Below are 23816 nucleotides of genomic sequence, written 5' to 3' on the forward strand. Positions count from 1 at the left end.
AGTGCAGGCCATTCAACATGAGCGATTTATAGATTCATTTAATTTCCAACCATATTCAGTTTGAAAGACATTGTAAATGATCCATGCTTCTGCCATGTAGGCTGATTACTTGATTTGAAACTGCTCTTTGAGCTTTCTGATATCATGGTGAGAAGCTTTGCAGCATCCACCGACGAGGAACTCCTTGAAATGACCCCGGTCATAAGCATCATTGACCACCTGGGCCAATTGTTTCTCCCAAGGTTCCTAAAACCAAAGTCAGCAAATCCATCACTCAAAACACCCAAAAACGGGCCGTAACCGGGACTCACAGAAGCCCTCACATTATCACCCAACCCATCGGGCTTCTCCCAAACCTGCGTAGTGGTGTTATAAACCTCCCCATTCGTCCCATCAGGATACAAAACCAAACAAGGAGCCGTCCCGACAATCCCATCCTTAACAGCCCCATCAACAGCAACCCCAAACCTCTCCACAAGCCCAGGAAGTTTATGAATCTTCGTACAATTCATCCCAATTCCCCAAGGCACGCTTCCCCCCTCCAAAGGCCCGACTGCCGCTCGCACAACACCCTCAATAGAACTCCCATCCGGCAAAACGCCCTCATCCCCAGGGAAAACACAAGCAATCCAATAAGGCGCCGTAATTCCCGAATCACGAATCGCCCTCCGAACAGCCCGAACCTCATCAAGCCTGGGCAACGTCTCAAAGGCAACATACTGCAGCCTCCCCACCAATCTCCCCCATCAGCCTCAACAAACATCCTCAACCTCTCCAAATGCCACCTATACAACGCCTCCTCACTATCATGCTCCGCATCATACGCACCACTATACTCCTGTCCGGGAATCATGCAAGCGCCGTACGGTCCCAGACTCAGCGCGACGGCAGCGGCATCCCGCACCTTGGCTGCTTCAGCGATGTCCACCGAGCGCGATAGGTATGGGCCCACCGCGCTGGCGGGGATGCCGTCTGGGTGCGTGAGTGTTTTTGTGAGCGCGAAGCCCGAGGCAGAGACTTGGTATGTTGCTGTTAGGAGGATGTCTACTCCTGCGTTGCCAAAGTCTCGTTGGCAAGCTTCCAGTGTTGTTGGGTCGGTGACTAGTAGGTCGCTGGCCCAGAGTGGGGTTGTTGCGCTGTCGAATTTTTTGTTGTATTGGTCGCCTAGGGAGGTGCCTAGGCCTCCGTCTAGGATTTTGATTGTGGCCATTTTGTTTGAATTTGGGGTTTTTGAGGTGTGGTATGTGGTGAAGTGGGGGATTTATTTCGATATCGGAGTAGTTTGATGGATATTTCTTGGTTATGTAATCTCCCGTTTCTGGGTCGCGGTAGAATGCTTATTTTGAGGGGGAATTGTGGGGATGAGATGGAGTTTATGTGGAAGTGCTGATACTGGCATTGTATTGGGGGTTTGTGGTCTGGACTCTAGAAGATAGTTGGTGATGTGTAGGGAAGGGTTGGCTGCACATATGCACACCAGCCCTACCCTCTAATCCAACCTCCAACTTCACCACTTCGCCTAAATCAAGCAAAAGTAGGTGAAATCTTCCCAGAAGCCCGAGCCGCCAATCTCTCTCGAATAAGCACCTCGTAAACATGCTCAGCCCACGAACAGCAGACCTTTCGCGTATCCTTCGGATCAATAATCTCCTCAATCCCAAAGGCATTCGCCGTGCGCACCGGGTTCATAAGCCGCAGATACTCCTCTTCTAACTCTTGATACCGTTCTTCTTTCTTACCAACCTTCTCGGCTTCTCTCAGTTCATGTCTATGACCAACTTCAATACCTCCATCGAGTGGCAACGAACCCCATTGCCCAGACGGCCAAGCAACCTGCATAACGGGATCCCGACATCCAAGCATAACACCACCTGCAACACCGAATACCCGCCGCGTAACCACATTAAAGACCGGCACGGTGGTGCTGAAGTAAGCCTTAGCGAGTTCAACGCCCCAGCGCATGGTAGCCGTACGCTCCGCAACAGTGCCAATAGCATATCCCGCTTCGAGTACATAATGTCAGGTCCTATCACCAATTTCGGAGAGTGGGGGGGAATGTATAATTCCACTTACGGACATCAAGGAACTGCAAAATAGGCAAGTTCATCACATCACATAACTTGAGCAACCGCGTGAGTTTCTGACTCCCAGCAGCATCCAATGCACCACCGTTCACTTCACAGTTAAGCGAAATAATCCCAACAGGGCGTCCGCCTAGACGTGCAAGTCCGCCAATAGCAGTCCGGCCCCAGAGGGCCCCGATCTCGAACCAGGAATCCTGATCGACGACTGAAGTGATGATCGTCCGGGCATTGTACATGCGAGCTTGGCGTCGGGGGATGATACTCCGTAGTGCAATATCTTCGCGGTCTTCGGGGTCTGTGCATGAAATTACTGGGGAGCTTCGCTGCCCGAGTTAGGGAGGTAGCTCAAGACGACCCGTAATTGTTCGTAGCACTCTGCCTCGTTGGCAGCGAGGTTGTCAATTGTACCGTTCATACAATGGACCATTGGACCGCCCAGATCTTGGAAGTCCAGACCTTCCTCGAAGGTCGCGCCCTCGACGACTTTGGGGCCGGCATTAAATAGAGCGCCGATATCTGCAGCCATTACGGAGAAATGACATGATACGACTCTCGCGGCACCGAGTCCAATCTGCAAGTCATCAGCAACCCCATTTATACAAATTCCACATCATCGGAATAAAGAAACTAACCGCAGGACCAACAACAGCCCCCAAATTCGGAATCCCCATATTCAACTGCTGCACAACAAACGGAAAAGAAGCAACATGGGGCAAATAACTCCACCCCTCCTTCTTAATCGTAGTAACGCTCCCACCCCCCGAACTCCCATCAACAAGCTTAACAACCGGAATCCGCAACGCAATAGCAAGTTTCTCAACATAAACCGTCTTCCCGGTACTCGCACCATCAGCATGTCCAGACCGAATACTGAAATCATCAGCCGTGAGGAGAACCTTCCGGCCACGCAGCAAGCCCGCGCCTTGGACGTTATTGCTCGGCACGAAGGCTACAGGCTTTTCGCGCATAGGTCCTGTTTTGGCCCATGTTACTGTGCCGGATACGGAGCCGATTTCTGTGAAGGTGTTTGCGTCGAGGAGTTGGTCGATTCGTTCACGCACCCATAATTTCCCGGCTTGTTTTTGGCGGATATAGCCTCTGTTTTTGGGGTCTGGGGTTGCTGCTATGGTGCGCAGGTTGGTTATTTGGGTTAGGACGTCTGAGTGGTCTGCTGGCAGGCGGTTTGCTTGGGTCTTTTGTTTGGTTGGGGATATATGTGATGAGAGTTGGTTTAGGCGGTTTGTGGCTTGCTCTTTGCTTGCTCCTGCTGGAGGTGGATTGTTGTTTTTGGCCATTGTAAATAGATTTCTTTACTTTTTTTGTTTCGTTGTTCAGTGTAGAATTTGAGATATAAGGATGGGCGCTAGATGGGTGAGGGGGTGGACCTTCCGAGGGCCGAGGTCCCTTTTGGGTTATAAGGATATCTGGGAGTGTCCAGTCCGATTGCAATTGATGTTAAACTTATCAATTGCTAAACTTGCAATATCAGCACCTATTTAATTCCATTCGAACAGTGACACCTATCTTACGTGCAATAATATATACCCCGGCTACTTCCCCATGTCGTCCCCGCACTCACCCATCAAGCGATTGTTGGTCGCAAACAGGTATGAACTCATCCAAAACACAATGAATAGGTCTCTAATGAACCAAATAGAGGTGAAATCGCCGTTCGCATCCTCCATGCGGCACGGGAATTACCCGAAAAGGTCGAGACATTTGCACTCTACACAACAGACGACCGATCACACTGCGATCTAGGCAGACCTCAACAAGCAATCCAAATCCCATCAGCCACTTCCTACCTGGACATAACCCATCTAGTAGATCTAGCCCGCAAGTACTCCATCGATGCCGTCCACCCAGGCTATGGCTTCCTCAGCGAAAGCGCCGAGTTCGCCCACCGTATGTGGCACGAAGCTGGGTCAATCGTCATAGGACCAGGCTGGGAAAACCTCGCCCGAACAGGCGACAAGCTTCAAGCGAAACAGCTTGCGAGGCAATGTGGTGTCCCCGTTTTAGAAGCCATGGCCCAATCCACCGCTAGTGTGGATGAAGCAGGCGCTTTTGCTCGACGGGTTGGGTTTCCTGTTATGATTAAGGCCGTTGATGGAGGTGGTGGGAGGGGCATTCGGCTTGTGCGTGAAGAGGCTGAGTTGGATAATGGGATTCAGCGCGCTATTGGGGAGTCGCCTTCCAGGACGGTGTTTGTCGAGAAGGCTGCTGTTGATGGGTTTCATCATGTCGAGATTCAGATTATTGGGGATGGGACGGGGCAGGTGCGGCATCTGTGGGAGCGGGATTGTAGTGCTCAGAGACGGTTTCAGAAGGTTGTTGAATGTGCTCCGGCTTTGATGCGGGATCGAGGGTTGGTGGGGAGAGTGATTGAGTCTGCGATCAAGATGGCGAGTCATATTTGCTATAAATCGCTTGGGACGTTTGAGTTTTTGGTCAGTGAACTGCGGGGGGAGTTTTATTTCTTGGAGATCAATCCTCGTCTTCAGGTTGAGCATACTATCACGGAATCTATCAGTGGGATAGATTTGGTGCAGACGCAGCTTTTGTTAGCGCAGGGATATACATTCAAACATTTAGGTCTTGGTGGTGAGACTAACGCATTCGACGCTCCGCCAAAGGCCTTCTCGGTTCAACTCAGACTGTGTGCTGAGGACCCAAGCAACAATTTTGCTCTGAGCATTGGCAAGGTGAATCGGTTCAGCGTCCCAAGCGGACATGGAATACGTGTCGATACCAACGTCAATATCGCCGGTTCCCCATTGATCGTGGGATCCAATTTCGACAACCTATTGGCCAAGATCATAGTCACTGCACCAACCTGGGAAGCAACCGTGAGAAAAGCCCAGCGAGTCTTGGCTGACTCCCGGATAGACGGGGTGAAAACTAACATCAGTCTTCTACGGGGAATCGTGGCCCATTCCGATTTCATGTCCGGCAGAGTCGACACACAATGGCTTGGGCTCAATCTCGAGTCTGTACTGCAGCATGGTGAGAATATATCGAAAACTCTACAAACGCAAGAAGGATCTGCCGCCCCTTCGCAGGCAACCACACAGAGCGCGCTGCCAGCATCCAATCTACTATTCCGAAAGGGAGATGCATGGTCCATCACTTTGGAACCCCTTTCAAAGGATGGCCAACACGCAGACAAAGTATCGCACCATCTCCTCCTCTCTCGGGTTTTACGAAATGAGTTCCCCTCCTCTCTCGCCGCCGAGATCGAATATACCACCCCAACTTCTCGCACTGCAATCCCTTACCGGATGAAACTAGAAACAACCTCAACAGCCGCGTCAGCATTGGTCTCCTCATCACACCGACGAGGCGATATAAAGAACCCCCAGCACATCGTTCTCCCTCTCTCTGGCAAGCTGATCGAGATCCTCGTAACAGACGGCGAAGATGTTGCCGAGAACCAGGTTCTGGCTTTCGTCAAGCAGATGAAGATGGAGCTGGAGGTGCGCAGCCCTCGTGCTGGACGGGTTAAATGGGTCTATGAGATGGAGGATGAAGAGGAAGATGTTGCAGAGGGGATGTTGTTGGTGGAATTGGAGCCAAGTGTTGGTAGTGTGGGAGTGAGAGGGAAGTTATAAAGTTAAGTAGTAGATTGGATGTATACAAACAGTCGAATCACCTCAAGAAGCAAATTGGGAGAAAGCAGATATTAACGGCCAATCAGCAATTCCAGTTGTCTGATATACCAGCATCATTGGTCTAGTGGTAGAATTCGTCGTTGCCATCGACGAGGCCCGTGTTCGATTCACGGATGATGCACATTTCTTTTTGATCTTTTTTGTTTTGGCCATGAATAAGCCATGTGAATGAGAAGTGGTTTAGTTTTTGTCTGTTAATCACCACAGTTCCTCGTAGGGAATAAATATCCCCTAAAACATAAACGCAAGGCAGTGTTTACTTCGGCGGTCAACACGAGTCAAGTGACGTCACCCAATCTTCCCAACTCACCTTTCTCGCTCTCTCTTCTGTCCTGACTCCAGGTGGTTTTCAAAATGGATGCCCTTGGTATCTACAGTCTGACCTTTAATTGTGCAAAAAACCTTGTCGATGTCGACCACTTCGCGCAGCACTTCTTCGATGCGCTCCCCGCGTCGGGTGCGGGGAGCTCCGCACCAGACATGATATTCCTCTCGCTACAAGAAATCGCGCCTATCGCCTACTCGTTCCTCGGAGGAGCCTACCTCCAGCCTTATTTCGATGCATTCCGACGTGCAGTCAGCAAAGCGGCCGCGCGCCGTTGGGACCACCACTACGAGAATTTCCTCAGCGATAACACGGGCATGACAGGCCTGATGCTGTTCGCGCGCTCCGATACCCTTGAGCAGATTGCTTGGAAGGACACGGCACATGTCGGATTGGGAGTTTCGGAAATGGGAAACAAGGGTGCCGTCGGGGCTCGTCTGGGATATGTTGTGGAAGGGAATCCATCAAAGACTGTTGATCTAACTTTTGTCGCGGCGCATCTGGCCGCCATGGAGGATTCCTTTGAACGGAGAAATATGGACTGGAAGAGTATTGTAGAGCGTCTTGTGTTCACCCACTACCCGGGCGTGCAACCAGAGTCAGAAGTGAGCGAACATACCGGCCTGTTAAACGACGCAGCCTCAGCACACTCGGATCACAGTCGTCGCGATCTCTTCGCGCCAAACGCCTACCTCTTCGTCGCAGGAGACCTGAACTACCGCACCTCAAACACCGGACCATCCCTCAAGGAGATAGTCCAATTCCCACGACGCAGCGCCGGCCTGGACGACCCATCGCACTACACGCACCTCTTGAAGAACGACCAGCTCATGCGCGAGATGCGATCAGGCCGAAGCTTCCACGGGCTAACAGAAGCGCCGATCGACTTCCCCCGACATACAAATACTCCGACGCAGCACGCGAAGCAGCACGACAGGGGCTGGACACGGAACAGGAATGGAAATGGTCCAGCCACCGCTGGCCCAGCTGGTGCGATCGAATCCTCTACCTGGACACGCCCTCGTGGGTGGGCGAAGGTGGAAAAGTACAGACATTCGCATACGATGCACTGCCTCTCTTTGCACAGTCAGATCACCGCCCCGTTGCGCTCGTAGCCTCGGTGCCGCTGAGACCCTCTGGAGAGAATCACACGAGACCGGATCTCCGCGCTGTGGCTCCGTTTTCCATTGATCCGAACTGGCAGGCCAGGCGGGACATGGCGCGTCGGAAGGAGATCGTGGTGGGTGCAGCTTCGTATCTGGGACTGACCTGGGAAGGGAACCGACTGCTGTTTGTGTTAGTGGGGGTATCTTCGGAGCTTGGTTTCTTCTTCGATCTATGGAGGTTTAACGTTTCGGTTTGACAGGGCGTAATCTTTGTTTGGGTGTTTTCGGAAGAGTATCATGCAATGCTGTTCGCCTGAATCGGTACTTTACTTCTTCTGGTATTTGTAATGTTGCATCGTCAGCACCCAAGGTTCCAGGATTACCCGGGCCCTGTGACGATTCATCAGATAACTGCCCAGGTGTAGACCGGCTATCGGCTGCTGGGACAACCCAATGATAAGTCTTGGTTTGGCAAGCCCAGAGGGTCACATGAACCGAGCCGATCCGAAACGGTCTGGATGCAGAATGCAGGTAAGATGGCGCTGGATGAGGTCACCGGCTTGTACACCTCCGATTATCGCTTCGGGCAATGACTCCAATGGCTGAGACCACCTACATGTACGGTGTAGGCAGATGTCTGGGCAGCAGTAGAAACGGTGTAGTCAAGTACAAAACTTCTGGAACATGTTCCTGCAGTGGAGACCAGCAAAATGGCATCTCAAAGTGCCGTCACACCCAGGACCACATGAGCCATTCAAGTGACGCAGCTTAAACATCGGCCACGTCGACCTCTCACCGGAACGCAGTACGACGCTTATTTGCCAAGCAAGCGTTTCATTAGAAGTGTCAATAGTCAAGCTTCTAGATCTAATCATTCCATGGCATTTGCCGGAGCGGGATGGGAAAAGGAAAAAAGGAAGTGGGAAAAAAAAATAAAAATAAAAAAGAAAAAAGAAAACAGGCCTGGATCCACAAGCCTCCACAGGGATACTAGGATCTAGGATGAAAGGGAGAAATCCAGAGCAAATCTGGAATGGCCGCGTCAAAGGGTTGAATTGGATTGTTGGTAAGTTTCATTGGAATTGGCGAATAGAGTGAGATAGTAATAGGGGGTTGTATCCCCTACAAGGGCCTGAACATTCCCCCTAGATTGTTAAGTTACCGATTACCGATTACCTACATGTACATACGGTGACAGGGCTGATCAGGAGAAGATCAGAATGTTCCATGCAAACAGGCCTGATGGGGACAATCGAGGAATATCCCCTGAGTTGTGGGGATGTTTCCAGAACAAGAGGCCCGAGGCCTTAACTCGAAACTGCTCTAAAATTACGGGCTAGAGTTCGTATAAGCTTAACGAGTGAGTTTCGCATGCAATAGGAGATACACAGTAAGGAGATACTTTAGAGATAGAAGAAAATAAGTTACAGAATATTTCGTTTTAGTCTGGATTTAAGAGCCGATCAAACCATCTCCGGGAAGGGGAGATCTGTAAGAAAAGGTAAAGCGTCAGAGAGAGATTAAAGAAAATAAAATAAAAAAGAAATAATGGAACCCTAAAATTTCTACAGGTCTAAGCCATCTTTTTGAGCCTCTGATATAAACCCCGTCTCTTCCTCCGCCTTGACCTCTTTAACTCTTGCTCTCTCCATCCCCCTTCTATTCCCGACGTCATCGGTCTAACGCCTTTTCGTTGAGATCCCTTTGTCTCTCTGATCATATTACTTCTACACTACTATACTACTACACACCATACCACACTACTTCACTACACCATCACCATGTACTCATGCGCCAACTACCCCCGCGGATGCCGAGGCCGTGTCAACAGACAAGGAACAAAGTGCTCTGACTGTGTGGTATGTTGACTTAGTCAAAACCTCTATTCTATTCTCTCTATTCTCTCTAGAATATATAGCTAAGATCATCCAGTCCCTCAACTTGCGCCGCCCAGCGTCAGCTTCTCCATTTGCCCAGCCGCGCGAGTACAAGCGCATGCTGCCTTCAGAGCTCTTTGGCGAGTCCTCAAGCAAGGCGCCCGAGCTCCAGCTGTAATGAGAAGCGCGCACTCCGGGACGGTCTGGAAAACCACAGCTGCTAGGTTACGATCGTGATTCCGTCCTGCTGGCTGGGACCTAACGCATGATCTCCAGCTGTTTTCCTTTGCTCGCTACTTCTCTACTTCTCTGTGTCTTTTTTGCCTCTCTCTCTATACCTCTACCTCTCTCTCTTCCCCTCCCTCTCCACATCTCTCATATGCATCGCCGGGAGTTTCTTTGTCATATCTAACGACGGTGGCCATCTACTTTTGCCATAATTTTCTCATTTGCACCCCCTCCCCCACTCTGATCCTCATCTCTTTATCTCGCTTGACTCTTCCATATCCGCCGGGTCGGTGTGGAAGGGTCCTTTGCGATTTTCTCATCTCTCCCTGGGAAACCCGGCATGCATGAACGATCTGTCAACATTTTCATTTTTCGCTCATTTGGGTTGTTTTCTTGGGGGAACAAAGACCGGCTCGGCTCTCTGCCTTTGTTGCATGGAGGATATATATAGAACGCATTTTGCATGGATACCAACGGAAACATGGACCTGCCACTGGTGGGCAGTGGCGCTGATGGATTGGGGGCTCTCCAACTACCTACAGAACGTGGTTTACCCCTTCTCCTTACTTTTATTGTCTATTTCCCCGCGCATACGTTTGCTTGTGCGCTGATGTTCTTCTTGGGTTTTTCTTTGGTTATGTCCTATTTTTGCCTTTCTCTTTCTCTTTGTATTTCTTGTTCTTTTTCTTTGTGACGCCCATACCCCCTGTCTTCTTTTTTATTGCGCTCATGCTCCTAGTGCTAGATACCTTATTACCATCTGATATTTTTTATTTGATTGTCCTTTTTACCATTGATGTCATGCATTCCTTACCAGTTTACACTAAAAGTCCAGGCTAAACGAGTGAGGCTCAGTCCTGCAGATCTAAAACCGTTGTGAAAGTTTACTTTCTCTCCCAGCCCCAAAGCAACTGGGGCTGTGAGCCTTTTGGCCCCCAATGGCCCAAGGCCAATCTGTTTCGAGTCTGACTACTATTTCTATTTGTATACACTTCAGCCGCATGAAACAACCTCTCCATACTTAGAAACACAGCTCGTGCATGCCCCGCCATTCCCATTCCCATTCCCATCTTGAACTGTTTCATCTACCAAGCATCAGCCTCGATCTAGCCTCAGTCTATTTTCTGTCACGTCTATCCCAGGACACCGTCTGCGCTTGTTTTAGATGCTAGATCCTAGTTCCTGCCCAAACTGTGGATCTGTGTCTGTGTTGTCCCCTGGTCTCTGGTCCCCGGTTCCCCGCGGCTTGAGCTGAACTGGCCCTTTGACTGGTTCGTGGTTGGTCATGTCACATCGGCTTAGGCAAAAGGATTCAAGGGCAATCTAGATCTGGAGTATGTGTCTATGGGAGGCTTCGTGCTTGGTGCCACTCTCTGTCGATCTTTTTGGCCGCTCCTTCCTTTTCTAGCTATTGTTCTTGGGTGCCTGGATTTGGTGTCTTATCCTTGGCCTTGGCCTTAGTCTAACAGACAGACTTACACTTACACTGCCCAGTACTAATACAGCTATACGGAATACGGAAACCCGATTACGGCTGTATAGTCTCTCGGGGGATGGCATAATATCTGCACGGTGCAGGATCTACCGGGTCATGTGGCCGGGAATCGAAAATCCAGACCCCTTCGTGTTCGGAGAATTAATGAGCCCACACCGGGGCGCTGAATAGCCCACCTGGGCAGAGTAGAGTGATTGTTTTGTCACACCTGTTAGAGCGCCGGTATCCGAGGACAAACGTGCTCAGGGAAAAAAAGGGGGTTACCAGGGAGAGGGGAAAAAGAGAGACAATTGTTGTCGATCGCTTGTTTCACAAACACATACTGTACTTCGTACCCACCTGCCATTGGCATGTCCACATTTGAAACTATTGTGCTGATTATTGTCAGGTAGACACAATAACGGGAGAGGGAAAAGAAGGAATCCACCGAAAGTGGCTGCCTGAATGCGCAATTATCGAGAAAGTCAGAGCCCAATGCTCAATTGCCCAAAAGCAGGGGAAAAAACTAAGTAAAAGTGGATTCCGTTAGAGACATTCCACTGTTCGACTGACAGATTTCTGAGATGTAAAACAAGCCTGGTGGAGAGAGCTAGGCTGTCTAGTGTCTAGTGTGTCTTCTAGCTGATTCTTCCGGGCTTCTGTGCTGTTGCTGCATACGAAAGAATAAAATAAAATCAAACCCAAAAAAGGACACTAACTTTCCCCCTTTTCTATCTGCTTTTTCGGTATTTCTTGCCTGCTTTGTGTCAGCCACAGCATCGATCGTCCGTTGTTTCAGGGTAGAAACTGTGGGGATTTTGCCACGCCTCCACTACGGGATGTCTCTCCCGTTTTCTCTTCTAGAAGGGTTTGAAGAACTCGCTGTGGCTGGGTGTTTGGTTCCCCTATTCTATGGATCATCTCGTATTCTTCTTACAATTGACAGGAGAGTGGTATTCTACCATTAGCATGGACTAGGAGAGAGCGGAAATTCCGAAATTGACTTCATTAATCTCCCTAAATTGCTGCCTCGTTATATTGTCTCCTATCCATCGAATTACATGCCGTGGCGCGTATGTACATGTGATAGCGTGTCGTGCAGTAGTTACTGCAGGTAAGTGGGCAATCCCTGTCAACCCCAAAACCGAACCGAACAAACTACCATGGATTGGAAACACACACCATGGTACATGTACATGAAAACATCACATCTATCTGTGAGATCCGTACTCTATATCCATAGTGGACCAAATCTCAACATCTTACAGCTGGGCAGACACCCGCTTAATAAGTACAATCTATTTACAACAAAATACGAACAGGAACAACCCAATCTAACCCACGCTCCTATAAGAGCCCAGAAAACCCGTGCCAGGATATTGACGTTGCAAACCTAGATCTGACACAAGTGTCAAACAAATTGCATTCAAATTGCAGATTGCCGAACAGATCCAACGCGCTCAAGGCTCACTGGTTACTTTCCGAATATCCGAGCTTCCGAACCCCCCGAGTCTGGAACGCGTTCCTGTTCCTGGTGCGCGGGTCGGGTGGAAGCGCGAAACGGCTTTCACTTTAATTCCGGTGTGTCCGGTAGTTTGGATCGCTTTTTTTGCCCTGCTTGGATCGTGGCGGAGATCCTGTAATCTCGGGTTTTGGGTTGGGCGTTGGGTGTTACGCGGCACTTGACCGGGGGTTTTTGGAGGTTGGGTGTTTTTTTTTTGTGCGTATGTCATTTCTACCATAAATGTAATGTAGATGCTGGTTACGGATATGTAGAGGGGCTAAGTGGTAAGTGCTTGGTGATCTGATCTGTGTTGTTTGATGTTTCTACCAAGGTTGGTGGTTTGGGCTTATGGCTAGGTCGGTCTATAGAAGAGTACTAAGAATGGGGCTTGTTTTGGGTGATTTTGGAGTATTCTCACAATCCAGATTTGCTATTGAAGCCTAGGTCGATGCGCTTTTCAGGTAGGCATGTAGACATTCACCCATTTCCTAGCATCTGCCGGCATACCCACTCTGCTGTCTTCGTATGCAGGGTCCAGTCTCGCTTGTCTTCTAGGGCTTCGTTGGCTCCCTCAACGTCGGGATGGCATGCCTTCCCTAATTCCTCAAAAATGACAACTTGATCTCGCATGTGTCGATCGAGACATGGTTCACTTCCAGGGGGCCTGTGTCATCTGTATTTGGTCTCTCGTTCGAGATCTCTTCAATGAACCCGTCCACACATCGGCCAACCAGGCTCTTAATCCCATAAGCATCTGACCCATGTCGAGAACGAGAATCTGATCGTGGTTTTTGATTCCCTTTGTGCTTTGGTTTTCTCCCTTGGTCGAACGGATCTTTTGGTAAACTGCCCAGAGCATCATGCCCTATCCTGAAGCCCGAGGAGGTATGGGCCACAAGGAGGAGATATACATGACTGCGGTGGCTTGTAGCTTCCGAGGTGTGAATCTCAATCGGAATTGGTATGCCATCAGCAACATCTCTAGCAATGTCATCTTCGGATTTCGAAGTCGAGGGCTTAGCAAATGTAGACGGGTTCAACTCCCTCAGTGCACGACGCAGGGTCTTTTGGGTGACTTGCTCGATATACTGACGGGCAGTACTTCCGCCCTCCCCCAGTGCACCCGCATTGATAGGTGGTGAATCTGGTGCCAGTACCGTAATATCAATTTTCGTAATTCCCCCACGCTTGTGGTCCATGAGATTGATCCGTGGAAAACCAGAGATTGCGGATTGTGAACCTGTTCTCTGCGCTTCATCTGGAGTACCTTGATGTTCAAGTGGATGGATGAGAAATTGTATTGAGCCTAGGTCAACTGGTCCTGATGACCAGCCACGCTTGTGAAGGAGAATGAAAAGAGGGGGAGTCCAAGTTTAGCGAAATTTGGTACAAGGACCTGTGTGGCATAGTCGTATGATGGAGAGAAAGATGCATTTGTTCCACCCGTGATGCTGACTGTGATGAATGGAGCAGCTGCCTTTGATCCTACGTGAAGTAGGTATGGATAGAGAGCCTGGAACACAAGAAAGATAGCACCAGCTGTCGGGAGGCGAATATCGTATTCTGTCTGCACCTCAACTTGCGATAGATCCACCAAAGGTCCGTTGTTTGATTTCGGGTGTTGTGGGAAAAAGTTCAAGAACTCGGAGCCGATCTCATTGCCCGACACTTTGCTGTCACTGATCTCGCCCAGCAACTTGACGGCTGCGACATGGGATCCTTTTAACCCCTTCTTCCCCTGGCGATTTCCGCGAATATGATCGATGTTGACTGGCTGACTGGTCAAGGTTGACAGTGCTAGGGCAATGCGGACCAGCTGGCCACCTCCTTCTAGGGTTCGCCCGTTCAAGTTAACGTGATTTGATTTCGTAGTTGCTCGGGGTTCCGCCATTATGAGACTCATCTGCAGTCGAATATCCTGGGATCCGAGATTCAGTCTACAGTAATGAAATATAATAACTGTAGATGAGTCGACTCGTATATTCACAGCCTCAACTTGAGTCAGAATGCGTCAAGGTGCTGCCTTGGCGTGACTCAGCGCTTAGGGTGGGCGCTTAGCTTTGCAATGCAACCAGATGAAGCTCTGAACATCTATGATGAACTTTGAACTGTAAAGTGTAAACTGAGGATGAAGTTGCAGGCCCTGCCATTTACGATGGCTCCTTCCATAGTTGCTTTTGCCTGCCATATTCCTGGCTTCCACTCATCGCATTCTTCTCTTCACATCCGCCACATCAGGATATATACTCTGCAGACTTTTGAAACATGTTTTCCTCATCCATTACACGGAATCGACTGCGAAGGTCCATGTCGACCCGCTCAATCCGCAAAACACGGCGAGCGCCAGGCCCCGAGATCGTGAACCCCGATGTCGCCATGCTTCAAGCAACTGCCGCAGCATCACGGGCAATGCGTGGAAGTGATAGATCGTCGCAAGAACCAAAGACCTCATACGACCGTCTGGGTGGTCCAGCAAACATTGCCGTTCCTCGACGACGCCCCGGATCAAGCCTTCCGTTTACAGATGATGGGACCCAGGGAAGTTTCCCAGCATTCACAACCCCACGCCAATCTACAGAAAGAACTGGCGGAGCCGGCCGAGTTTCGCGTGCGGATGGTTCTGCTGTCCTTCCACCGATCACAGAGTTCAAAGGTCTCGATGGGCGTAACAGCTCTGTTCCCTCTTCATATCGTCGGCTACGCAAGGCCAAGTCAATGTTCTCAACCAGACAGCGAACTTCACAGACCCCGTATGGAGTGCCGGCACTGCCCTGTGGTGACCCCTCTGATCCTGAACGGAGCCCTGGTTTTCACCTGCCACGAACAATGAGACGGACAATGTCATTCCTACACGGAAGTGGTCAATCACAAGCTGACCAGGACGCCAAGAACCATGATGAATCTCTTCAGCTGGCTCGAAGTCAATTCAATTTGGAATCCGAGGACGTGGGGATCCAGACTCGCCGGTCTTCCTTCTTGCTCAGGCGCAAGAGGGAGCACAGGCCGTTCCGAAAGACATTTCGTGCCACAAGTGAGGGTGGTACTGGTCAAAACACTGGAGATCCTCGTGGAAGGTCTCGAACTATATCAAGTTCCATCAAAAATGGGTTCAGACGGGTGTTTGGCTTTTCCAGGATGCCAGAGCAATCCGCCTTGCAGGGCGATATCAAGTACGGCGAGCCCTTCAACACAAGCCCCATCGAAAGAATATCACAGGATTGTTCTCGTCGCGAAAGAAAAGACACAGAGCGCTATGCTGGCCCCAGTCCTTCCCCGGATATGTCCTATACTCCTAGCTGTGATAGCCTTTACACCGGCAAGTCCCGAGTTACCAGCTGGGCGGACTCTAGCATAGCAGACACTGTTACTACCAGGCGACCTGGCCACCGCCAATCGCTCTCCTTTATCAGAGAAGATGGCGACCTGGAACCAAGGATGTTTGCAAGCGACACGGGAGATCCTGAGAATCAAATTTCTTTGGATGTGAGATCAAATCCCCGTCCAAGGGGGGTTGTGGACAGCCATGACCTGTACTCTGCTTTGATAGAACAAATGGGCCGAAATGCCCTACCCAACCCGAATGAAGGAATTGTTTTCGGGTCTGTGCCACAACATTCTGTTATTCCAAAACGGACCAATTCGGTGTACTCTCAGCGCGGTAGGCGCAGTATCCGCCATGTCCCAAGTGAAGGATCCTCAGCCTCACCCAAGTCATTTGCAACAGCACGCGGTGGTGATCAGTCAAGCCCGCAGAGGTGCCACCCACATCTGAACCAATCTTTTGCTTCCATGCAGATTTCCCGGGGCATGTCTGTTTATGGGACAAGTCAACAAGTCCCAGGAAAATCCGCGCGTCCAATGTACGCCGCGAGTGAGGGATCCGAGGATGAAGACGGCAGCATCATCATCGCCCGGTTCGGGCGTTCGAAAAGAGACGCGGTGTCTCCAAGTGTTTATTCCCGGTCCACCAGTGGCAATACCCCGACAAATGCTGACAATACCGATTCAGTTGACACGCACGCGCTATGCGTGGACGATGAACCTGGAACAGCAACAATCTTCGCTCCTCAGCGAAGTACTTACAGCTCACCGAAGCGCTCTGCCCGCATCGCATCTTCCAGGACTCATGTCAAACCCAGTGCTGATTGGCACCAATGGATGAGCTCCCAGATTGACAGGATTGAGCAGGCAAGCCCCACAAGAGAACATGTCAGGGAAGATGCGCAATTCCAAGATGATGACGAATACCTGACCAGAATAGCTCAACAAGTTCCCATCCCTGGTCCGGTCTCAACAAACTGTATTAACACTCCAACCAGCCAGGGTTATGCGGAGCACAAATCTTCTGTTGGAATCAGAGTCCCATCACAAGGCAATTTTTCCCGTCCTTTCGGTCAGGCCTCCAACATGAGGACCATTTTGGCATCACAGAAGTTTGATTCAGGGGTCGTGGCACAGGATCACTCGAGCACCCCAGCCACGGGTCCAGTCGCTATGTTTAACGAAAACGCTTCGCCCAGGTCTAGCCAGATTGCTGAAGACGAGATGCTGTCGCCAATCCGGATCAGATCCAGTAACATGCAGCCCCCAGATTCCCCAACGCCAAATAAGATGGGAGCTAAGCGGACTTGGACGCAAGAGCAACACCGACGGTATTCCGCCAGACGTCCACCAATTTCGCAGGATGGTAAGCCTGGCCAGTTCCGATCCATGCGCAACCAACGAGACGCCCGTGGTAATAACGAGAATATGAGACATCAACATGAGTTCAATGACGTGATGGAAAACTATCATCTCCAGGACATTCACTCTGCCATCTCAAGCAAGCGCATGGTGGACATGTTTTTGGAGAGTCGACGCCAACAGATGTCTGAAACTTCTGATAACAAGACAGCAACCGAGGCTTTTATTTGAACATGGATCAGTCGAATCGCGTAGTATCTGATTAACTTTCAGAAGCTTTCTTGTTTGTGTTTCATTTGTTGTATTCTTCCCTGTCCTGTATGCTGCAGTCTTTTACTCTATGGACCTTTTACTTGAGATAGGTATATGCAGCATGAATTTAGATATCATTACACGTTACAGCTTTCCTCGCGATCAATAATAAATAAAACTGATTTACTCATCCTCTATAGTCAGGCAGAACGGTAGGGGCAAATAACTACAAGCAAAAAAAGAAACTCTCCCTCGGGGAATCGAACCCCGGTCTCCCGCGCTTATCGGTTTTAATGACAAGCGGAAATCATCACCACTAGACCAAGGAAGATTGGATGACCGAGTTACTGCTCGACCACTTGGATGGTTGATGGAATATTTGGCCATCTTTGATATTATGACTCTACGGCTCACAACATCCAAAATGCATTAGTTATCTGTGCCAACAGCCCCCCATCGCCAATCTATCTTAGCACTGTTACCGACAACACCATTCTATAATGTGTGGTGATCGTAGAGTGTTTTCTGTTCTTAATCTTCAATGATTTTACAGGTGTGGTCACTTTTTAAAACATATTTGATCATGATGTATATTTGATGACCAGCCGTATGGGTTTAGAACACAAACATCGAAAGCAACAACACATCCATACAAAGTATACGTGTATTCAAATAAGAAAACAACAAATCCCATTAATTGCGTATTCGGATATATAGGTATGTAGGTATTCGCGCACCACAGTAAAAAGGAAAACCCAGATTCGATCCCACCATTTTGCATCTTCGCTCCCAATCACCCAAGATATATTGTCCGAATCACTCCACATAATTCGCAGGGAAAAACCCCTTCTGCCCCCTCAACTCACCCTCCCACCAATCATCCGTACTATCAGACCTCTGAATGATACGAATCTGATCACCCTCCCGGAAAACCAAATCATCACCGCCCTGCCCACCGAAATCATACAACGCCGTTACAAACGTTGCAGCACGTTTCGGCGGCGGCGGTGGAGGACGCTTCTTCTTTGCAGCGATTGCAGTGGCAGTATCCAAGGGTGTACCGCCCCTCGGCGAGGCTGATGCCGAAGACTGGAAGTAATCTATGTTCGGACCAGCGGGTGCGAATTGCATCACGCCTTGCGGCATGGGCTTCACGGCTGGCATGGACGCTGGTGGGGTAGGCATGAAGGAGTCTCCGCCCGTGGAAAGAGGAGTTGTCGCACCGGAGCTGGAGACTGTTATGTTGTGATGAGTGGTAGTCGACAGGGGTGGCGAGGGCGAGTCCTCCTGGACGCAAGAGTTCGGGCCTAGGTTTGGAGCTGGGGCCGTTGATCGGCTGCGGACTGAGAGGTTGGAGATCGAGGAGGCGGTGCTTGCTTTGCGGCCGCCTATCGAGGGTCGTTTGCTGTTTTGTTGGTCGACTGAGGCTTTGCGTAGGGCTTTGCCTTGTTGCAGGCAGCCGAAGCTTTCGATGTGGGACTGGATGGGGTTGTAGGCGTATTCCCAGTCCTGGACGATTTGTTCCATTGGTGGGGGTGGGGATGGGAATCCCTCTTCTTCGCAGTAGGTGTGTAGCACTGTGTAGTAGTGTGCTAGCATGCGGTTTTGGATCTCGACTTGGGCTTCCAGGATGTATGGGGTCAGAGAGAAGACCAGGGAGACTAGGGTTGGGAGGCGCTGGCGGAGGTCATCATCGGCAGCTTGGTACACCTGGAGGGCGGTTAGTGTCTGGTATTCTCTTGGTGCTCGGCTTTCATCTGCGTACCACTTTCGCATTGGCAAGCTCCGTCTCAGCTTTGGCCAGGTTCACATTGTCGCGATCGGAGCGCTTGGGCTTCTTCAAGAGGCCATCAACGCGGCCTTGGGAGCGTTCGAAGTCAGACTGTTGAAATGAGATGTTAGCATCCACAGTCCAATCAAACACAGGCTTATCACTTACCTTTTTGTCATTGCGCTTCTTGATTGTCTTCTTCATAGGCAGCAAGGATTCCTTGGCATGTGCAGCTGGCCGCGTCATGCGATCCTCGACAGCATTGAGCTCTTCCACCAGATCAGTCCGCAATTCATCATATTCCTTGCGTAGTCGGTTTGTCCGAGCTAGCTTGACTGGGTCTGTTTCCACTGGGTTGTGGTTGGACGGGGTTTCTGAGGAGCCGATGATAGGACCGTAGAAGCCGTCGAACTCATCGATCATTCGACTCTGGTATGTTGCGATGGAAATCCAAGCATCACGCCAGGCTTTGGTAGAATCCACGATCTGAGAAAGCAGTGAGTGTTAAAGTATGCGAACGCGCGTCCTAGGAAATATGGATGCCTACCTTGCCCAGGAGCATATCAGCATCGTCGAAGTCCTTCAACAGCACAGCAATCTGGCTATCATCTGCTGATTGCTTGGTTGTCATGCGCCCAAAGCGCCTCTGCATGTTCTGCATTCTGGGCGATGGGGAGCTTCCAAGTAATGAGTGGGGAAGCGGGTTGGAAGCGGGGAGAGGTTGGAGTAATAGTTGACCACAGACGAAGTACACGGTGAATCTGACCCAGTGACCTGACAAAACAACCCCAGAAACCGAAGCCAGAGTGAAGGTTGACAGAATCAAAAATCGGAAAAAGGGAGGGGGCTGCCATGACACATGGCTTGGCCCCAATGTGTTTCAGCCTCTCATGCGGCTCTCTTTCCCCTCCCCTCCATCTTTCGTAGTGTCGATCAATTGTAACTTATCATATACTTCGAGTATCCCACTCAGCCCAGTGGACCCTTACTCCACTCAAAGCCAACTGTGTCGCATTGGTCCACGAACCTGTGTACTGTTCAAATTGACTCACTTGATTCCGCGTGGGGGCTGGATGCTTGTATTGGGAGTCATTGACAGGGGTATACATAGGGTGGGGGCGATGCCATTGGCCCCAATGTATTTCATGACTCGACGAAGCATAGAAGCAGGAGACCATCAAATAAGTTCGACCCACGACCAGAGCAATGAGTAGAGAAATTAAGAGTGAGTACGTGGTAGATGTAGAAGTATAGTTTCGTGCCTGAGGCCTACCGCGTTTACCTTTTCCCTTATCCGGCTTATCGTATCCTGGGACCTCCAGGGCTGACTGGACTAACCTTCAAGTACTTACATCTCACTGTCATGAGTTGCATAGGCAGACATGATGTCAACGCCATCCTCGACTGCGCGAAGTGCGACCGCAACTTCGCCCCAGGTCACCGCGTCGGTCGTCAAATTCCACTGCCTCTACACCCACGATCTGCGGCGCAAGTCAAAACGATGGCAAGATGGCTATCTACGGTACCACAAGTTTAACAAGCGCATAATGGTCTACGACGACAATGGAAACTTCATTGGTGACCATCACTGGCGATCCAATGACGAGGTCCAAGATGGCGACGAACTCGAGCTGGATAAGGGTGTTCTGATACAAGTTACCGAGTGCACGGGGACGAGTGAAACCGATATCACCAACCTTTACGAGAAACGAAAGTCCAGCCAGGGTTCACCACAGACAAAAGATCCAATGTCCCAAGCTCCCCGCTCTTCGGCGCCTACCCGTTCCTCCGGCTCCCAGTCTTTCCGTTCGCTAAACGATCTGTTGAATATAAAGAAGACCCCGATCGGACACCTCGTTTCTCCATACGAGCAAAGGAATCCCCCACCGAAGACGCAGAAGACACCAGAACCCACAAGACCGGCGAAACGTCAGAAGACAACCACGGCGGTGCCTACACACCCCGAGAGAAGCTCGCGCGTTCACAGTCAGGTCATTGATTTGACGGAGCCGAACCCCAGAGCTTCTTGGAGACAGGATACGAATACCCGAGCAGAAAAAGAGCCTCTCAGTTCTGGAGGTTACCCAGTGACCGATGCATACCCGACAGTTCGTGAAGCTACACGGACAACAGTTGCGCCAAAGCCAACTCTGCCCCAGAGACCCAATCTTCCTTCTACCACAAGAAGCACTGTAGCCGCTGCACCTGAAATGATGAACAACCGACCAAAACCAATGGCGCCACCTCGTATTGCACCCAAGGCTGTACAACCTGCCGCACCCGTGAACAATAGACCTCAAGATCCGCCGCGGCCTATGCAGTTCCAGAGACCCGGCCCTGTTGTCACAAGAAATCCAGTACCTGCTGCACCTGAAACGGGCAGTAGTCGACCAATACCAAAGGTGCCACTTCTTACATCACCCAAAGCTATGCAATCTGCCACACTTGTGAACAATGAGCCTCAAGACCTGCCGCAGCCCCAGAGACCCAATCCGACGGAATTCTCAAGACCTTACATTCCAGAAAGGTCGATAGAAAGCCAATCCCCTCTACCCCAGGGAAGAATGACAATGGATGAGCCTGTTACTGGGGTCAGAGATAGATCGAAAGATGTGTCGAACCCCATGCAGCCACCAAGGCCGGGTCCTCCGACAGCTTCGAGGCCACCTTTTCCAGCGCCAAAGCCTCTTACCACTCGTCCCGTACCGAATGCATCAGTCCACGAAACCAATAAGAATACAGAACTTGGGAAGCCCACCAGTGACACAGCTTCCAATGATATGCCACCTCCCTCGCGCCCATCCAAGGCAATACCGTCAGACAAACCCACGACCTCTCTACGGATGGCAGCTGCAAAGCCACGCAGGAAGCTGATGTACAGCGCACTGCTGCCAGGTGATATCTTACAAAAATCCTCGTCTCCACCAACAAGGACACCCCCCGATACAAACCCACGTGAGACTGCCACAATTTCCCAAGAGCCGCAGTTAGTGTGTACCCATCCAGCAGCCAGGATTGCAAAACTAATGTCTACTTAGGTTTACAAGACCAGTCGTTTCCCCTACTGAAAATCCCGGGACTTCAAATGAAGACTTCATGCCGTCAGAGTCAACACAATTTATATTCGACGAGATGCTAGATGGTTCGGGCTTCAAACCGCCTTCGGCAATTCGAAATCTTACGAGAAAAAGGTCTCTTGATTCGCCTTTGCGCAAATCATTTTCGGATCCAACTGCATTGATTTCACGACATGGCCACCAAGCCCCATCAAACTTCATGAGAAGCTTGTCGAATGCAGCGGACCAGGAAAACGAACCCAAAGAACAAGGACCGTGGACCTCTGAAGCTTTGGATCTGTTTGATTTCTGGCCCGCTGGACGCCCAAAACCTACTTGATGAACCCATGATACCAAGAATTATCCTGCATACCCTCGCACATAGATATAACATATATGATAGAAAAAATGATACCCCAGTGACATTGACAAAGAAGCTATACCATATGGCGCAACAAGAACTATAATCCTAAAGACCCTTCTTAACCAAAGTCCCGGAAATATAAGGCATAGCAGACCACTCAAAAGACCTCTCCAACTCAAAACTCTCCCAACCCCCATCAACCTCAGCAGCCCTCGACAAAGCCCCCTCGATATCACGAGTCAAACAACAATCCCCAATAAACCAACTCCACCCAAAGAACTGATAAAAACCCTGCGCAACCCTCCCTACAAGAGACCCCTTAGCCCTCCACCACGGATTAACAACATGCTCGGTAACAAGAAACCGCCCACCAGGCTTCAAAAGCCCATACAACTCCCCAATCGTCCGCTCCATCTGCGGCACCGAACAAAGGACACGAACACACAATATCGTATCGAAAACACCCGCGCTGGCATCATCCTCATACTTATCCACCACGCCAGTCCCCGTCGCCTTAAGCGCGGGGATTAGCTCTGCGGCTGCTGCGCCGCAGGGGAGGATGTGGTATTTCTCAGAGATGCCTTCGGCGATTGCGCGGGCGCGCAGCTCGGCGTGGAGGCCTGTGCAGGGCTCAGCGCCGTAAAGTGATGTTATGGAGGGGGATGTTAAGAGCGGCATTTGGGTCCCTGTTCCTGGGCCTACGTCTAGGACGGTGCCGCTGGCTGTTTTTAGGAGTGATGGGATTAGGGCTGAGCTGCCCACTGGTTGCAGCGGTTGGTTTGTTGTTGGGTCTGGGCTCGTTAGGCGTTGGGGTTGGGCTGGGTTGGTTGGTTTGTTAGGGAATTTGTACTTTTGATATGGTAGTGGGTGTTGATGAAAGAGTGATCTTGTGTTGGTCTCTTTCTTGCTTTTTTTCCCCCCTAGAAATGGGGCTTTTTTTTCTGGGACTTACAGCTGAATTCGACCCAGAAATTGCCGAATGCTTCGTCACGGAGTCTGCGAGTCTGGGTGATTGGTGCGAGGATCTGGCCATTCTTGAAGACGGCTTCAGCGCAGATTCGGAAGTAGTCTGTAGTATTACTATTAGTGCATGTTCACAAGGATGACACAATATCAGCTAAAGAGAAAGATATTTGCAAGAAAGACCTCAATATCGAATATGCAATCTCGACATTGATATCTTCGGCGTCTGTTCGGCGTCTGTACTTACGGGACATGGCCCAAGTCATGAGCTTTGCTGGCTCCAGCATGCCAAGCATTCGCTCGGTAAAAGGTGGTGGTGCCTCAGACGACATGACGGTAGTGATAATGTTCAATTTCGTATAGAATCAAAAATTATCCAAAAGAGAGAAAGTAATATAGAGATAAAGTAGGAATAAGTTAGGGCCGGCGGACGGACCCCGTGACGTGGTGGGGACTTC

The 23816-nt window shown here is 50.3% G+C and overlaps 12 protein-coding genes across 12 annotated transcripts; 6 read left to right on the top strand and 6 right to left on the bottom strand.

Moving 5' to 3' along the window:
* Positions 1 to 81: 81 nt before the first annotated feature.
* Positions 82 to 1210, bottom strand: N7446_009561 (homocysteine S-methyltransferase family protein; the record flags this gene model as incomplete). The annotated part of the gene is made up of 3 exons (XM_058518306.1): positions 82 to 246; positions 312 to 693; positions 735 to 1210. The coding sequence occupies 3 exons, from the start codon at positions 1208 to 1210 to the stop codon at positions 106 to 108; spliced, it is 999 nt and encodes a 332-aa protein (XP_058369094.1). The 3' UTR covers positions 82 to 105.
* A 314-nt stretch (positions 1211 to 1524) lies between these two features.
* On the bottom strand, positions 1525 to 3379 carry N7446_009562 (uncharacterized protein; the record flags this gene model as incomplete). The annotated part of the gene is made up of 4 exons (XM_058518307.1): positions 1525 to 2003; positions 2074 to 2379; positions 2502 to 2655; positions 2717 to 3379. The coding sequence occupies 4 exons, from the start codon at positions 3377 to 3379 to the stop codon at positions 1525 to 1527; spliced, it is 1602 nt and encodes a 533-aa protein (XP_058369095.1).
* Positions 3380 to 3644: 265 nt separating this feature from the next.
* N7446_009563 (putative pyruvate carboxylase) lies at positions 3645 to 5695 on the top strand (the record flags this gene model as incomplete). Its single annotated transcript, XM_058518308.1, has 2 exons — positions 3645 to 3691; positions 3742 to 5695. 2 exons carry the CDS (start codon positions 3645 to 3647, stop codon positions 5693 to 5695), a joined length of 2001 nt encoding a protein of 666 aa, XP_058369096.1.
* A 414-nt stretch (positions 5696 to 6109) lies between these two features.
* On the top strand, positions 6110 to 7195 carry N7446_009564 (putative inositol 5-phosphatase; the record flags this gene model as incomplete). Its single annotated transcript, XM_058518309.1, has 1 exon — positions 6110 to 7195. The coding sequence occupies one exon, from the start codon at positions 6110 to 6112 to the stop codon at positions 7193 to 7195; it is 1086 nt and encodes a 361-aa protein (XP_058369097.1).
* A 1645-nt stretch (positions 7196 to 8840) lies between these two features.
* N7446_009565 (uncharacterized protein) lies at positions 8841 to 9397 on the top strand. Its single transcript, XM_058518310.1, has 2 exons — positions 8841 to 9045; positions 9119 to 9397. The coding sequence occupies exons 1-2, from the start codon at positions 8968 to 8970 to the stop codon at positions 9239 to 9241; spliced, it is 201 nt and encodes a 66-aa protein (XP_058369098.1). The 5' UTR covers positions 8841 to 8967; the 3' UTR covers positions 9242 to 9397.
* Positions 9398 to 12865: 3468 nt separating this feature from the next.
* Positions 12866 to 13468, bottom strand: N7446_009566 (uncharacterized protein; the record flags this gene model as incomplete). The annotated part of the gene is made up of 1 exon (XM_058518311.1): positions 12866 to 13468. One exon carries the CDS (start codon positions 13466 to 13468, stop codon positions 12866 to 12868), a length of 603 nt encoding a protein of 200 aa, XP_058369099.1.
* Positions 13469 to 13575: 107 nt separating this feature from the next.
* N7446_009567 (uncharacterized protein) lies at positions 13576 to 14160 on the bottom strand (the record flags this gene model as incomplete). The annotated part of the gene is made up of 1 exon (XM_058518312.1): positions 13576 to 14160. One exon carries the CDS (start codon positions 14158 to 14160, stop codon positions 13576 to 13578), a length of 585 nt encoding a protein of 194 aa, XP_058369100.1.
* Positions 14161 to 14576: 416 nt separating this feature from the next.
* N7446_009568 (uncharacterized protein) lies at positions 14577 to 17183 on the top strand (the record flags this gene model as incomplete). The annotated part of the gene is made up of 1 exon (XM_058518313.1): positions 14577 to 17183. One exon carries the CDS (start codon positions 14577 to 14579, stop codon positions 17181 to 17183), a length of 2607 nt encoding a protein of 868 aa, XP_058369101.1.
* Positions 17184 to 17292: 109 nt separating this feature from the next.
* Positions 17293 to 17637, top strand: N7446_009569 (uncharacterized protein; the record flags this gene model as incomplete). Its single annotated transcript, XM_058518314.1, has 2 exons — positions 17293 to 17314; positions 17447 to 17637. 2 exons carry the CDS (start codon positions 17293 to 17295, stop codon positions 17635 to 17637), a joined length of 213 nt encoding a protein of 70 aa, XP_058369102.1.
* Positions 17638 to 17799: 162 nt separating this feature from the next.
* N7446_009570 (BAR and SH3 domain-containing protein) lies at positions 17800 to 20145 on the bottom strand. Its single transcript, XM_058518315.1, has 4 exons — positions 19523 to 20145; positions 19144 to 19461; positions 18970 to 19086; positions 17800 to 18914 (listed from the first exon to the last, which is right to left on the bottom strand). The coding sequence occupies exons 1-4, from the start codon at positions 19634 to 19636 to the stop codon at positions 18021 to 18023; spliced, it is 1443 nt and encodes a 480-aa protein (XP_058369103.1). The 5' UTR covers positions 19637 to 20145; the 3' UTR covers positions 17800 to 18020.
* Positions 20146 to 20357: 212 nt separating this feature from the next.
* Positions 20358 to 22371, top strand: N7446_009571 (DNA helicase ZGRF1-like domain-containing protein; the record flags this gene model as incomplete). Its single annotated transcript, XM_058518316.1, has 2 exons — positions 20358 to 21961; positions 22014 to 22371. The coding sequence occupies 2 exons, from the start codon at positions 20358 to 20360 to the stop codon at positions 22369 to 22371; spliced, it is 1962 nt and encodes a 653-aa protein (XP_058369104.1).
* Positions 22372 to 22500: 129 nt separating this feature from the next.
* Positions 22501 to 23690, bottom strand: N7446_009572 (class I SAM-dependent methyltransferase; the record flags this gene model as incomplete). The annotated part of the gene is made up of 3 exons (XM_058518317.1): positions 22501 to 23213; positions 23348 to 23464; positions 23606 to 23690. The coding sequence occupies 3 exons, from the start codon at positions 23688 to 23690 to the stop codon at positions 22501 to 22503; spliced, it is 915 nt and encodes a 304-aa protein (XP_058369105.1).
* Between the last annotated feature and the right edge of the window lie 126 nt (positions 23691 to 23816).

The sequence above is a fragment of the Penicillium canescens genome, assembly GCF_028828765.1.
Source record: "Penicillium canescens strain IBT 15451 chromosome Unknown utg000006l_segment0_segment0, whole genome shotgun sequence".
Classification (NCBI taxonomy): domain Eukaryota; kingdom Fungi; phylum Ascomycota; class Eurotiomycetes; order Eurotiales; family Aspergillaceae; genus Penicillium; species Penicillium canescens.

Excerpts from the sequence above, each read along its gene's own strand:
- N7446_009565 (XM_058518310.1), top strand. The coding sequence starts at position 8,968 with ATGTACTCATGCGCCAACTACCCCCGCGGATGCCGAGGCCGTGTCAAC. Across the intron at positions 9,046-9,118 it reads CAAAGTGCTCTGACTGTGTG|TCCCTCAACTTGCGCCGCCC; the intron begins GTATGTTGACTT and ends AAGATCATCCAG.
- N7446_009570 (XM_058518315.1), bottom strand. The coding sequence starts at position 19,636 with ATGCAGAACATGCAGAGGCGCTTTGGGCGCATGACAACCAAGCAATCA. Across the intron at positions 19,462-19,522 it reads CTGATATGCTCCTGGGCAAG|ATCGTGGATTCTACCAAAGC; the intron begins GTAGGCATCCAT and ends CTGCTTTCTCAG. Across the intron at positions 18,915-18,969 it reads AGCTTGCCAATGCGAAAGTG|GTGTACCAAGCTGCCGATGA; the intron begins GTACGCAGATGA and ends ACCGCCCTCCAG.